General features: G+C 38.4%; 1 protein-coding gene across 10 annotated transcripts in view; it reads right to left on the reverse strand.

Annotated features, from left to right (window-relative positions):
• The window catches only part of LOC133663517 (trichohyalin-like), a 70356-nt gene that overhangs the window by 28056 nt on the left and 28126 nt on the right, over window positions 1-14174 (reverse strand). For all 10 annotated transcript variants that reach the window (XM_062068032.1, XM_062068033.1, XM_062068031.1 and 7 more), the window contains 8 exons: window positions 9004-9193; window positions 7588-7686; window positions 7383-7462; window positions 7172-7254; window positions 6797-6908; window positions 5431-5653; window positions 249-335; window positions 65-153 (listed from right to left, as the gene is read on the reverse strand). In XM_062068032.1, coding sequence (XP_061924016.1) covers window positions 65-153; window positions 249-335; window positions 5431-5653; window positions 6797-6908; window positions 7172-7254; window positions 7383-7462; window positions 7588-7686; window positions 9004-9193 — 963 coding nt within the window. The remainder of the gene's footprint in view (window positions 1-64; window positions 154-248; window positions 336-5430; window positions 5654-6796; window positions 6909-7171; window positions 7255-7382; window positions 7463-7587; window positions 7687-9003; window positions 9194-14174) is intronic.

Below are 14174 nucleotides of genomic sequence, written 5' to 3' on the forward strand. Positions count from 1 at the left end.
ACGAGTGGCCTGCTGTTGGCAGCAGCAGTCAAAAATCAAAAGTATAAATTTTCTGTGATCAGACCTCATAGCATTCTCTGATCGCCACTCTTCTTCCCTCACTTCAATATCCGCTGCCATAAAATAACCAGCATCCAGCAGCCTTCCTGACATCTTTTTGGAGACAAAACAATAGTGAAACATTGTTCTCAAGAAACACTGAACACTACCGATTTAAAGTGGATGAACGTGGACGTTGGTGCATGTACCTTCTTCTGTGGGTATTCAGTACTTTCTACTTTAGAATTGGCCTTTGTAATCTCTTCTGCTGGATCCACGTGGATACTGCATAGATTCTGCATGCAAATGAAGAACAGTACAAGAATGGACACACATCAAATCACGAGGTAATAATTAGATTAATTGTTAGCCTTTCTTTTCAACTAACACCAACAGTCAATAATCCATCGTCTTGGTAAAATACAATCAACAAGTTTTATTTCATGTCGTATACATAGGGTTGGACAATTTGGCCTAATCTCTTATTGCGATATTTATTGCAGCCTCTTGCAATAAAGATACAGTATATATCACAAAATAACATTTGGCAAATAAATGATATTATAATAATTTCAAAGCAGGTTATAAAGGCTCCTACTTTGGCTGCTGACATACAGTACAGGCCAAACGTTTGGACACACCTTCTCATTCAATGCGTTTTCTTTATTTTCATGACTATTTACATTGTAGATTGTCAGTGAAGGCATCAAAACTATGAAAGAACACATGTGGAGTTATGTACTTAACAAAAAAAGGTGAAATAACTGAAAACATGTTTTATATTCTAGTTTCTTCAAAATGGCCACCCTTTGCTCTGATTACTGCTTTGCACACTCTTAGCATTCTCTCTATGAGCTTCAAGAGGTAGTCACCTGAAATAGTTTTCACTTCACAGGTGTGCCTTATCAGGGTTGATTAGTGGAGTTTCTTGCTTTATCAATGGGGTTGGGTCCATCAGTTGTGTTGTGAATAAGCCTGTACTGTATGTGGTAACATATTGTGTCATTTCTGGTTGTATCATTTTCTAAAAAAGTATTAATCTAAATGCTAAATTACTGTTCATAGCTGGTTACTTTCTGCTGTAACATGGTTCTATCTACACTTCTGTTAAAATGTTAAACAACTTGCACTGAGCCTAGTCTATAAAATCCTCTACACCTCCCTGATACCGAAGTACATGTCAAACTACTTCCTTAACGTAAATGACCGCCATAACCACAACACCAGGGGGTGCTCCACTAACCACGTTAAACCCAGATTCCGAACTAACAAAGGTCTTAACTCATTCTCTTTCTATGCCACATCAATGTGGAATGCGCTCCCAACAGGTATAAAAGAAAGGGCATCTCTATCCTCCTTCAAAACCGCAATAAAAGTTCACCTCCAGGCAGCTACAACCCTAAACTAACACCCTCCCCGGATTGCTAATAATCAAATGTAAACAATCAAATGCAGATACTTTTTCTTTTTCTTATGCCTTCTGATCTCTCTCTCTCTCTCTCTCTCTCTCTCTCTCTCTCTCTCTATGTCCACTACTTGATGTCCATACCCCCCCCCCACACCCCCCCACCCCTCCACACCCCTGATTGTAAATAATGTAAATAATTCAATGTGATTATCTTGTGTGATGACTGTATTATGATGATAGTATATATGATAGTATATATCTGTATCATGAATCAATTTAAGTGGACCCCGACTTAAACTGGTTGAAAAACTTATTCGGGTGTTACCATTTAGTGGTCAATTGTACGGAATATGTACTTCACTGTGCAACCTACTAATAAAAGTCTCAATCAATCAATCAATCACTCACTCTTCTGTTGTTTGACTACTATAAGTTTTGGGCGTTTCTACAAATGTTTCTACAAATGTGTGCATATACAGAGGCAGCATTGGCCATACCAGGACTGATACAAATACTTAAAATTTTCAAAATCATTGAATGATTACCTTTTTTTCCGGTGTAACAATATCAAAATATATTCAAATACTTTCCTTATTCACTTTTATTACATTAAATATTTTTAGCAAAATAAAGTCAATAGTAAGGGTGTAACGGTATTGTAGATACCGCAGTATTTTGTTTTCAAAGTCTTCTCAATAATACAATGACGCCTGAAAACTTGGTGTGTAATTTTATCCAGCACTTTAGCGTTGGCCGGGTCTGAAAGTAAACTATATCTCCAAGAATCCTCTGTGCAGCGCTGGGCGCCAAGGTATAGGCGTAGGACGCAATTACGCAGGAAGTGATGTGTGGTAGCCATTTTTGTGTTATTTATATTTCTGTAGTCCTGCATATATTAGGTTAAATTAATTATTTGTTTTTTGATGAATACTTAGGCCTATTGCGCTACTGCACTTTGGTGTTGGTTATTGTGGTGGTGTTTGATGGATACTTGGGCCTACTGCGCCGCTGCACTTTGGTGTTGGTCATTGTGGTTTTGGTAGCCAATTTTGTGTTACCAGTATTTATATTTCTCTGGTACTACATCTATTAAGTTAAATTATTTATTTTTTGGATTAGAAAGTCATTTACGTTGTGTGTCATTTACAGCACCTGTGAAGAAAGCATATAGGGGTGCACAGGTGAAACTGATGGGACAAATGACTGGTGGAGAGACTGGTGGTGACAACATTTTTTGACTACTGCTTACGCAACACTTGAGCTTAGTTTGGTTTATAGCTTTGAACATAGTTAAAGTTGTTTTTGTTAACCTTGGAAAGAAAACCTTTTTTTTTTGCAAATAAAGCTATTTTTGGAGAGACTTAAGTTGTAATTTGAAGTGCGTATGTAAGTGCACCACCTGTCCTGGCTCAGCCCACAGCCTTTGGCTTAGAACATGGAAAGCTTGGAAAGGGCTATACATAAAGTGTGAGAGGAAATTGTTATTTTTTGACATTTCCTGAAAAATTTCATCAAAATATAACCATAACTATTTGAATTATGTTGCTAACAAACAGACAAAAGAACCCTGGCAAAAACATAATTTCTTTGTTAGGCAAAAACATAATTTCTTTGGTAGAGGTAAGAGGTGCGTTCTGTAAAGCAATACTTTCGTCTCGAGCGTTTCCAAGGGAACACAGCCAGCCGTTTTTATGGTGCGTTCAAGTACCACTGGACAGAGTAGGACAGACACAACCGCCTGCCAGAAGTGACAAATAATTAGAATATTTATTTGCTACACATTTTTCTTTTAAATAAATCTTAAAGTGCTACTGTACAAACAAATATTTACAGTACAACAATAAAAGATTAGCTATTAAAACAGACTAACCACTAAGACTTAACGCAAGAAGTGCAAAACAGTGCTCTTTTTAACAGTGTGTCTATTTATTTTAGTTATGTTTAATGAGCTTTTTGAGCCCATTTCACAATGATAATGATAATGATAATAATTTTGGTAACAATAAACGTGAAATAAAATTGTCATATCGTTACATCCCTATTCTTTATTATTACACACATCATTACAATATGTCTTCTACTCATGGAAGCTAGAGAAGACATGTGGACACATTTTACCTTTGCAAGGTAGACAAAAAGACACGTAAACCCTGTGGCTTTATTTTCTCTGGTAAAAATACTACCAACTTAAAGCGTCTTCTGCAGGCTAATCATCAGAACATCTATGCAACGGTAAGTAGGCCTTAACTAATATTTCCAAATGACTCACACTGTACTGAATTACTGTTACTATTAAAGACAGTAGAGAAGGAGCAAGACTGTTTACTCTACCACTACTTGTGTTGTACGCATAGGTGAGCTGGCCCGCCAATCTAGAATAAAAGTTTATTCATGTAACCATTATAGTCATGTATTATTCAACATTTGAAAACAATGCTAAATTTCAGCTAAAACAATAACACAAAACAAGGTTTAATGTGTAATACCATCTATCCATTTTCTACTGCTTGTCCCATTCGGGTCGCGGGGGGTGCTGGAACCTATCTCAGCTGCATTTGGGCGGTAGGCAGGGTACACCCTGGACAAGTCGCCACCTCATCACAGGGCCAACACAGATAGACAGACAACATTCAGACTCACATTCACACACTACGGCCAATTTTAGTGTTACCAATCAGCCTATCCCCAGATGCATGTCTTTGGAGGTGGGAGGAAGCCGGAGTACCCGCAGGGAACCCACACAGTCACGGGGAGAACATGCAAACTCCACACAGAAAGGTCTCGAGCCCGGGATTGAACTCAGGACCTTTGTATTGTGAAGCGCACCCACTAACCTCCGTTCCACCGTGCTGCCCATAGTAGTGTGGGTGTGAAATGTTCTTATTGAAATGTTGATGGAGTGCAGGTCTTGTTGTGAATTCAGTTTTTGAGATGCTCTGCAATAATAATTAATAAAAGTCCTTTCAAGACTATTGTTTAGGAATTTCGTCGACTAAAACTAAATTAATTTAAGATGACTAACACATGACTAAAACACATTTTGGTCAAAAGACTATAAATTAAACCTGTCAAAATTAACATTGGTGAACATTGTTTTACACTCAATGTTTTTCCCTTTAAAGACACTGAACTGTAAGTTTTTTTAATAATATTTGCTTGAAACAGTGGATGTCCCTGCACAATTATTTCCACTTAAAAATGTATGTTTGTAGTAATAAATATGATTATAACATTTTAACATAATGTTTGTGTTCAATTACAGTAAGTGTGTTCATCCTAAACATTCATGCCACTTCATTTTAAACAATATAACATTTTTAAGCCTTTTTTTTTCGAATACATACCACAATAATATTTTACCTTAATAGCGTGATAATATCGTACCGTGAGATTTGTTAGTTACATCCTAGATAAAATAATTAAACATAAGTAAAACAATTTAAATCTTTCTTTCTTGCCCTATAAATCTTCCTGTGTCCAGGGATTCATTTTCCTGAGTTTGTAAACAATAACAACAACACAAAGCAAAAACTGTGGTATCGACCATATTCTGAAACTATATTTGTTATCATTACCGCCCACTTGTTTACATTCAAGAGCTTCAGCTTAGCAGTTAGCACGGCTTTTTCTGTTCTTTTATGGTCTGTAATGTAGCATGTTCAATTATTCATTGTCCTCTCGTCCTCCAGTGATGATGTTTGTCAAAAGCATATTTTACTTGCTTCCATAAAGTCGAAGTGACTTGGAAGCGTTTTTTGCAACGTGGCAAGACATTAGCCACACTCGCTAAAGAGGAAGCTATTTTGCATTGAAGATTCATTTACTGTAGCTTGCCGTCTGCAAATTTTAGAATGTGTCATCAACATGCAATATTACGATATGGCGATAGAAATAAAATCTATATTGTCGGCCAAATTTTGTCTGTATCGCTCAAACCTAAAGATACCATGAGTGTACATTTTAGAGTACCAACAACCACCTACTTGCTGTGTTTTGAATATGTCATTGGTCATTTTCTTTTCCTCAAGTTTCTCTTTGGATTTCTTCTTGTTCGTCTTCATCACATTGGCCCCGTCAACAGCTGTGCGCTGGATACGCTCACGCTCCTGAAGCACCAGCTTACAGTAGTACTCCTTTCTGGGATGCTCCCAAATGGATGTGTCCTTGTGGCAGTTGTGATAGTAAACATTCCCGGTTTCATCTTCTCTGGAGTGATTAATTCAAAGAAGAGGATTCAAATGAATACTGTAGCTGCTGACAGAAGCAACATGTATATTTGATATATAATTTCATAGTTGGCGAGGATAAATAAATACAATGCATAAATATAAGTTTATATTGTACACATAATGTGATTAAAAGATTATTTCCTTGGGTTAATTCATGCAAGTTTATGTTAACTTTATTTTTGTTACAAAACCCATGTAAATTGAGAGGGGAATATATTTTTTGTTACGGTTTGGTCACGTTGTTGGGGGGACAGTTAATATGTGACGGAATTAAGGAAGCAGCATGAGACAACAAGTGTTTGATGTGGAAGACGTTAATGCAATGAAAATAAACTTTATTCCTTTGGAGTTTATAAGGCCAATGAGGTATGACTATTTCTGATATGTGTTTTCTTTTTTGGATGTCAGGCTAATTGTAAGTTCTGTTTGCTTATTTTATTAGTTCTGACGGCATTATATTTGGCATCGTTGGTAACGTGAAGAAGACGTGGCTAAAATAAATGTCTGTGAGCAAAACAAACGACTTGAGCCTTGATTAAGACCTCGGAGGGAGTAACAAATACTGTATGCTATCAAACTATACTAGCATGGTTCAGTCCTGATCTGGATTTATTGTAACTTTAACTATCATTTTAGCCAAAGTCAGCCAGCTAAACCTTGTCTAAATCAATTCAAGTACGTTTTAAAGCAGCGTCAATTTGCAATGCCAAAAAAAAGGCACTTTAACAAAAGGGGTTTCAATGTCCGACAATTGGACTGTAAGGTTAATGGTCAAATCAGGCTCCTCCGAATTAAAATAGTCTGCTATTCTAGGACACCCTTCAGCAAGCAGAAAACCTATAGATATGGTTTCTGACTGGATTTCTTTGTTTGTTTATTAAAGGCGAGATGGACCTATTTGTTATGACTCATTTTGCAGTGCTAACAAACTATAACACGGAATCTAAATACTTGATCATTCAGCGACGGGCAGTTTACAAAAGTAAGATACAAGTAAAATGTTATTATTATACATTCAATTGTTGCTCTATTGCTGGAATGCTGCAAATTACTGTATTTACAGAGAAAAAAGGGTTGTATTTAATCTGATTGTAGGAGGAAAGTTACGGCAGTGACTTACCGCTCCAACCATCCTGGAGGAAGTCCAGCAACAATTGCCTCCTTGGCAAGCCACATAAGCTGTTGCTCTCTATCTGGTTCAATGCCTATATCCCGTGCATATTCCCTAACCTCTAAAGACACAGAGAAAAAAAACAAGCTAATTAGAACGACTAAACTACCGAACTAGGAATCAATAACAAACCTTTGATAACAATCATATTCACAGTTCCACAATATAACCTTACCAACATGATGCTGTTTACATGGTACAGAGCAGGTAAAATAAATAATAATAAAAAAGTATTGTACTATATACCATCAAATCTCGTTGACATGTATGACTTAAGTGTTATTATGACAATGACAATAAAGGAATTGATTGATTGATTGATACCTTCTTCAGAAAGAGTAGGTTCTTCATCATGGTGCTCCTCTGGGATCTGTAGGCTACTCGTGCTTGCTGTGGACTCAAGGTGGCTAACAAGAGGGTTATACTCAAATCGTTAACAAATATTTAAACTTGTTGGGTCTAGTCTGAGTCTTTAGCAAAATGGATTTCAAATAAGATTTTTATCACATTACACACAATAAGAACAACAACACACCTCTCGACATACTGCTCTTCCCCCCTCTCAGTGATGTCATGGTTAGAAGAGTGGTCAGAAGCCAGACACTCTGCTGATTGCTTCGGGACAAAATAACTTTACAGTTTAGTATTAGTTTCTTAAACTCGATGACACAAGCCTAGGACAGTAGACAAAAATACACAACAATAAGAGATAAGAGCCCGTAGACAGTGCATGCATGTACCTGTTGCTGTGATGCTTCAGTAGTTTGGTTTTCAGAATGAGCTTTCTTGTACACTCCTGGCTCGGTCATCTTTTCCACTGCATCAGTGTCTATGCAGTCCTAAATTGCACACGTTGTAGACATTTGGAGCATGTTGAATCGTGCAAGTGTTAACATAGTGTTCCTTTATGTAATTTGTTAAAGATGTTTGAAATGAACTAAAGCATTATAATCACCATCTGGTTTAACAATCAAAGATGAAGGGTTTGTGGTAGCGCTTAGACCAGGGGTCGGCAACCCGCGGCTCCTTGACCACTCTGATGCGGCTCAGCTACATACATGCCGACCCCCCCCCCCCGATTTTCCCAGGAGATTGATGGATGTCAGTGTCTCTCATAAATTACTCCCAGGGAAAAAATAATCCTATTTACACTCTAATTACTAAATAAAGGGCGTGCCCTAATTGCACTGCAGTAATTGTCCTCTATAGCATTTACATACAGCGTGCCAGTCCAGCCACATGTTGCATGTTGTTATTACTTGCACACACAGGAGACAGCAAAGCATACTTACTCATCAGCCACACAGCTTACACTGACGGTAGCCGTATCAAACAACTTTAACATTGTTACGTTACAAATATGCGCCACACTGTGAACCCACACCAAAAAAGAATGAAAAACACATTTCTGGAGAACATCCCACCGTAACACAACATAAACACAACACAACCATTACCCAGAATCCCATGCAGCCCTAACTCTTCCGGTCTACATTATACACCCCCGCTTCCACCAAATCCCCCCCACACATCAACCCCCCCCCCTCCCTCTCCGTACGTTGGTTGAGCGGAAGAGTTAGGGCTGCATGGGATTCTGGGTATTGGTACCGTCAGTGTAAGATGTGTGGCTGCTGAGTTAGTACGCCTTGCTGTCACTTACGTGAGCAAGCTGAAATTGCATTCTACGTGTGGTCGAGCAGGTACACTGTTAGGGCAGACTGTAGAGGGCGCCAAATGCAGTGTCATCACGCTCTGATATTCGGGAGTCTCCCGGGAAAAGTGAGAGAGTTGGCAAGTATGACGCTATCAAGCGCCATTAGTTCAAAACTCGCGGGCTGCACTAACATCAAATTTCCACATTAAAGTGCGTGCCGGTGCGTGTGTCGGAGACCCCTGGTTAACATAGCACAAAGCATTTAAGCTTTGTATGCAGTGTTTTTCATTTTAAATTTTTTTTTGTGGCTCCCATTACTTTCTTTAATTTGTGAAACTTGCCAAAATGGCTCTTCGAGTGGTAAAGGTTGCCGACCCCTGGCTTAGACTGACAGCAATGATAACAGTACGGCACCCTTATAGTATAAACTTTGCCATATGCTAAAAAACACAATCTTAAATTACTGCTTGGTGTTGCTTGAACTTAATGAGTACTGACTTACATTTGTTGTTTTAACAGACCCCTCTTCGTCTATATCATGTTTGCCTTCTGAGTCCAAGAGGAGAGCACTCCGCTTGAGGCGCTCACGCTCTTGAGCCACTAGTTGGCGGTACTTCACATCGCAAGGATGCTCCCATGTGGATATCGATAACTGGTAGTTGTAATAGAAAATATTCTTACTCTCATCTTGGCTGTAGGGAGAAAGTCAGAGACAAAATGTTTCAGTCAAACAGTGATGTTTGACTAATTTTTGAAAGAACTGTATTAGATTTGTTACAACACTAAATTGACATCTTGATTACCACCGTTATGCGATCTTATTTCTAAATACAAGGGCTAGTGGTGTCCAACTGTGATGATAAACATGTATGTGCCTATGTATAAACTGCAGTATTACTGTGAAAAGCACATTCTGACCAGAAAATGACCTTGTCCACATGAATCACTGTGAAAGTATCTCTTCTCCCCTCCCGTTGCTCATTTCGCCAGTTAACAGTGCACCATTATCGAAATGGTCGGTACTTTCCACTACTGTTGGGTCATATGCTCTCTCCCCCCTACCAAACTATGCTACTCCCCCCCACCCATCTGGTATTCAGTGTAAATGAGCAATGCGCTCCTTCCTCAGGCGCACTCCTTCCATACTTGTCATGAGTTTGACCTGTGCCATGTTGAACTGCTCAAGCTTTTCAATAAATCTAAGAGAGACAATTTTGTTTGACTTCTTGATAAGAAATTTTCCAACACATAACTTTTTCACCTTTTAATACGGTACTGATATTGAACCTTTTAGTATCGGCCGATAAATATTGAGCCAATACAATATCGGCACAAATCATACATACTTTGTGCTGTGGAAGGTTAGAAAAGGCTTGGAGAAATTACTCAAAAAGAAAACTATGGTAGGAATGAAAAACACTAAACTTTTTATAATTAACCGTCTGGAATGGACATATGCTGTCTTTAAAGGGGAAATTCACTTTTTAAAACTTTGACTGTCATTCACAATCCTTAAGTAAGACAAGACCACATATGGTTGTTTTTTTTTATGCATTCTTAGTCGTAAAATGTGGCAAGTACGAGGTGGCTAACAACGCAGCTAATGGGAGTAACACTATAGTGCCCGTAAAGCCCTCTAAAAACACATCCAAAAACCGCCAACAATACTCTATTTACATCTCATGACCTGAATATTAACCAAGTATTATTATGAGCTCTATCGCAGACAAACTACTTTTAGCTGCACCGTGATTACAGATAGCGCTAACTAACTTATTCTGCTATATTGACATACTGAGCCGGTTAGCTGCTGCATCGCCTCTGAGTCGGTCAATGTTATTTTTAGGTTACAAATCATGCCTTACACTTATATGGTAGAAGGTTGCGGCCATAAACCGAGAAGTTCGTAAACTTTGACATCCAACTGAAACCCAGGGATGGCAAGAGAAGGACAGGAGAAGACTATCGTTTGGGGCAGCTTTTTTTAACCCTTCATGCGGATTATAATTAATTCTTCATCTGAACGGTTAGATCGCCGTGAGAGCAGACATTGCAGATTAAGTGATTGTTTTATTATGTTTGTAGTTTATATAAGTAATATTTGTTGTCTCTCCTGAAGTCTGCATGCTTAGTAGTAGTAGAAGTTGTTGTTGAAGGGAAAAGTGAGTATTGTGATTAAGGATGTCCGATAATATCGGGCTGCCGGGCTCGGGATCTTTCTTTGTGGAGTTTGCATGTTCTCCCTGTGACTGCGCGGGTTCCCCCCGGGTACTCCGGCTTCCTCCCACCTCCAAAGACATGCACCTGGGGATAGGTTGATTGACAACACTAAAAATTGGCCCTAGTGTGTGAATGTGAATGTTGTCTGTCTATAAGTGTTGGTCCTATGATGAGGTGGCGACTTGTCCAGGGTTTACCCCGCCTTCCGCCCGAATGCAGCTGAGATAGGCTCCAGCACTCCCCGCGACCCCAAAAGGGACAAGCGGTAGAAAATGGATGGATGGATGGATGGTTTCAAAAAGTAAAAAGTATGACTTTTTAAAACACCGCTGTACGGAGTGGAACACGGACGTAGGGAGAAGTACAGAGCGCCAATAAACCTTAAAGGCACTGCCTTTGCGTGCCGGCCCAATCACATAATATCTACGGCTTTTCACACACACAAGTAAATGCAAGGCATACTTGATCAACAGTCATACAGGTCACACTGGTCACAGGTCACAAATATGCGCCACACTGTAAACCCACACCAAACAAGAATGACAAACACATTTTGAGAGAACATCCGCACCGTAACACAACATAAACACAAAAGAACACCACTTTAACCTGCTCATGCAGGGCATGTCCCAAATTCCAAGTTGCTGTTTTGACGCATGTTAAAAATAATAACAGAGCGACTCCCATTGGCTCCATCGGATTCAAGGATAGTGAATAATAGGCAACATTTTAGAAAATGTGTGGTTCCCCTTTAAGTTGAAGTGGAGTGGTAATTGTTTTTTTTTGGCGACACTTAATGGCCACAATATTTCATTAAGTATATTTCATGACGCAGTAAATTTGATTGATTCAGATTAGGTATGTAAAAATTAATAGGTACAAATCGAAAACCGATTTTAACTTTAGAGATATAAATACATTGTTTGGCTAGCCCCTAAATCGATCTATATGTAGTACGGATCGGTCGATGTCCGATTGGAAAGTCATGAATCGGTTGATTGGAGCTCTGCTACCAAATATGGTCACTCTAATCTTGCGAGACTTCTGTGATAACGTAATACGAGAGTATCGTTCTCGTTTGCGACAGACAGTAACAAAGCAACATGGCAAACAGCACCGAAAGAGTGTACAAACAATGCACCCCCGAATATTAAATCTACAGTGTGGTAACGCTTCTATTTATTTTTTTTTAGAAGAATGGTCAGTTGGATAAAAGTATGGCCATTTGTAACGTTTGGAAAACAGTGATTAAGTGGCGACTGCGCGACTAGTCTGAGCACCCACCTATTGTGACGGGATGAAGACACTCAAGCCGGCGATGAGGGAGCTAGGGATGGTAATGCTAGCAGCTCTACCAACTGGCGAGACAAGGACACTGATTTGAAAGACTTCCAGCCTCAATTTAGCCACAACTCTGCGAGGCAATCGCAGCATCTACTTCACTGTTCATTGTGCTAAAGATAAAGACTTAGCTGCACAGTAACAAGTAGAATGGTACTATGAAAAGTATTTGAGGTTCCACATTAAAGTTTACGTGGTGTCACTTACGTATTTTGCACTTGTGTTACTGTGGTGTTATAACCAATGTACAAAAAGTATTGTATTAGTGAACTGTATCGTAACCCATGTATCTGGATAGATGCATATCAAATCGCCATTTAAGGTAGAGAAGCACACCCTTAATGCGGATACATTTATGTAAGTAATATGCAACTATGATTATTATTTATATACTTTTTATATTGACAAATTCGATTTAGACTGCATTATTGTTCAAAAGCTCTGGTTCATTACTATTTAAAGAGAAACTGCATTTTTTTGGGAACGTTGCCCATCATTCACAGTCATTATGAGAGAGAAGAATACACGTTTTTTTGTGTTTTTTTTAAAGTATTTTAACAATGATAAAAAAACGCTTGAAAGATGCGGCTAATGGGAGTCACCGTTGTAGCCTTCAAAGCCCTCCAGCAACGTTTTATAACACTGCAAGTGTATACTGTATATCAGTGGTTCTCAACCTTTTTTCAGTGATGTACCCCCTGTGAACATTTTTTTAATTCAAGTACCCCCTAATCAGAGCAAAGCATTTTTGGTTGAAAAAAAAGAGAAAAAAAAAGTAAAATACAGCACTATGTCATCAGTTTCTGATTCATTAAATTGTATAACAGTGCAAAATATTGCTCATTTGTAGTGGTCTTTCTTGAACTATTTAGAAAAAAAGATATAAAAATAACTAAAAACTTGTTGAAAAATAAACAAGTGACTCAATTATAAATAAAGATATCTACACATAGAAGTAATCATCAACTTAAAGTGCCCTCTTTGGGGATTGTAATAGAGATCCATCTAGATTCATGAACTTAATTCTAAACATTTATTTTGTTGAAGTATTATTCTATAAATATATTTATAAAGGATTTTTGAATTGTTGCTATTTTTAGAATATTTAAAAAAAATCTCACGTACCCCTTGGCATACCTTCAAGTACCCCCAGGGGTACGCGTACCCCCATTTGAGAACCACTGCTGTATATAATGTAATAACAGACACATTCATAACAATATATATATAGAATGTTTAATATTTACTGTATTCTGATCATTTTAATCATTTCCGGGACTGATTTCTTACGCGCATTGATTTCTGTTTCCATAGCAGCGCACATCTTACTTTTGGCAACAAATGTTTGTTCCTACTTCCGGAATCCAACACGTGTGTGTTGTAATCATGGCAGGCTTGGTAACAGACAACAAAGATGACTATTTTTGGACAAATGAGGGTTCACAACCTTTTATTGTTTAAGCTAAATATACTGAGGATGAACTACTACTTATAGAAGCGAACACAAGGAAGAAGGTGAAACGATAAGAGTGAGGTGAAAGCGACTCGAAGCTGCAAATGTGGAATTTGGAGACAGGCTATTTTGACATTAATGGTATGCTTACCCAAAATCAACAGGAAACATCCCGGGCCAGACGAACAACTGTGCATCGAGTGAGTCATACTTTAACATCGATCATGATACACGCAGCACGTCATGCGTATCATTACAACTACAGTACATACGCTTGGCTAGCTCAGCTTTGTACAAACAAAACATGAAATGTGGACTGAAACTGTCCAGATACTGCAATATGATTGTTCATATTTTTCAGTCAATACAGATTGGTGTTCTATCTCAGTTTTGTGCATTACAAACCCAAAGGCATTTCATGCTGGCTTAGAGGCTAGCTTATCTCTTGCCGTAGTTAGCTCTTACGGCTAATATCAAAGCACGCCGATGTGTTACGACTCTACAAAAAGAGTTATTCAGTGTTTTCTCTTACAATATCAATGTCACTACAGCTTGGTTATCATACAGGTTACGGAACGTAAATTAAGTATTGTTAACGGTCTCTGAAAGCATTTTTAAAGTGAGATAGATGTAGAATTGATTGCTACCATTAGCTACAT

This window comes from Entelurus aequoreus, linkage group LG13 (genome assembly GCF_033978785.1).
Source record: "Entelurus aequoreus isolate RoL-2023_Sb linkage group LG13, RoL_Eaeq_v1.1, whole genome shotgun sequence".
NCBI lineage: Eukaryota > Metazoa > Chordata > Actinopteri > Syngnathiformes > Syngnathidae > Entelurus > Entelurus aequoreus.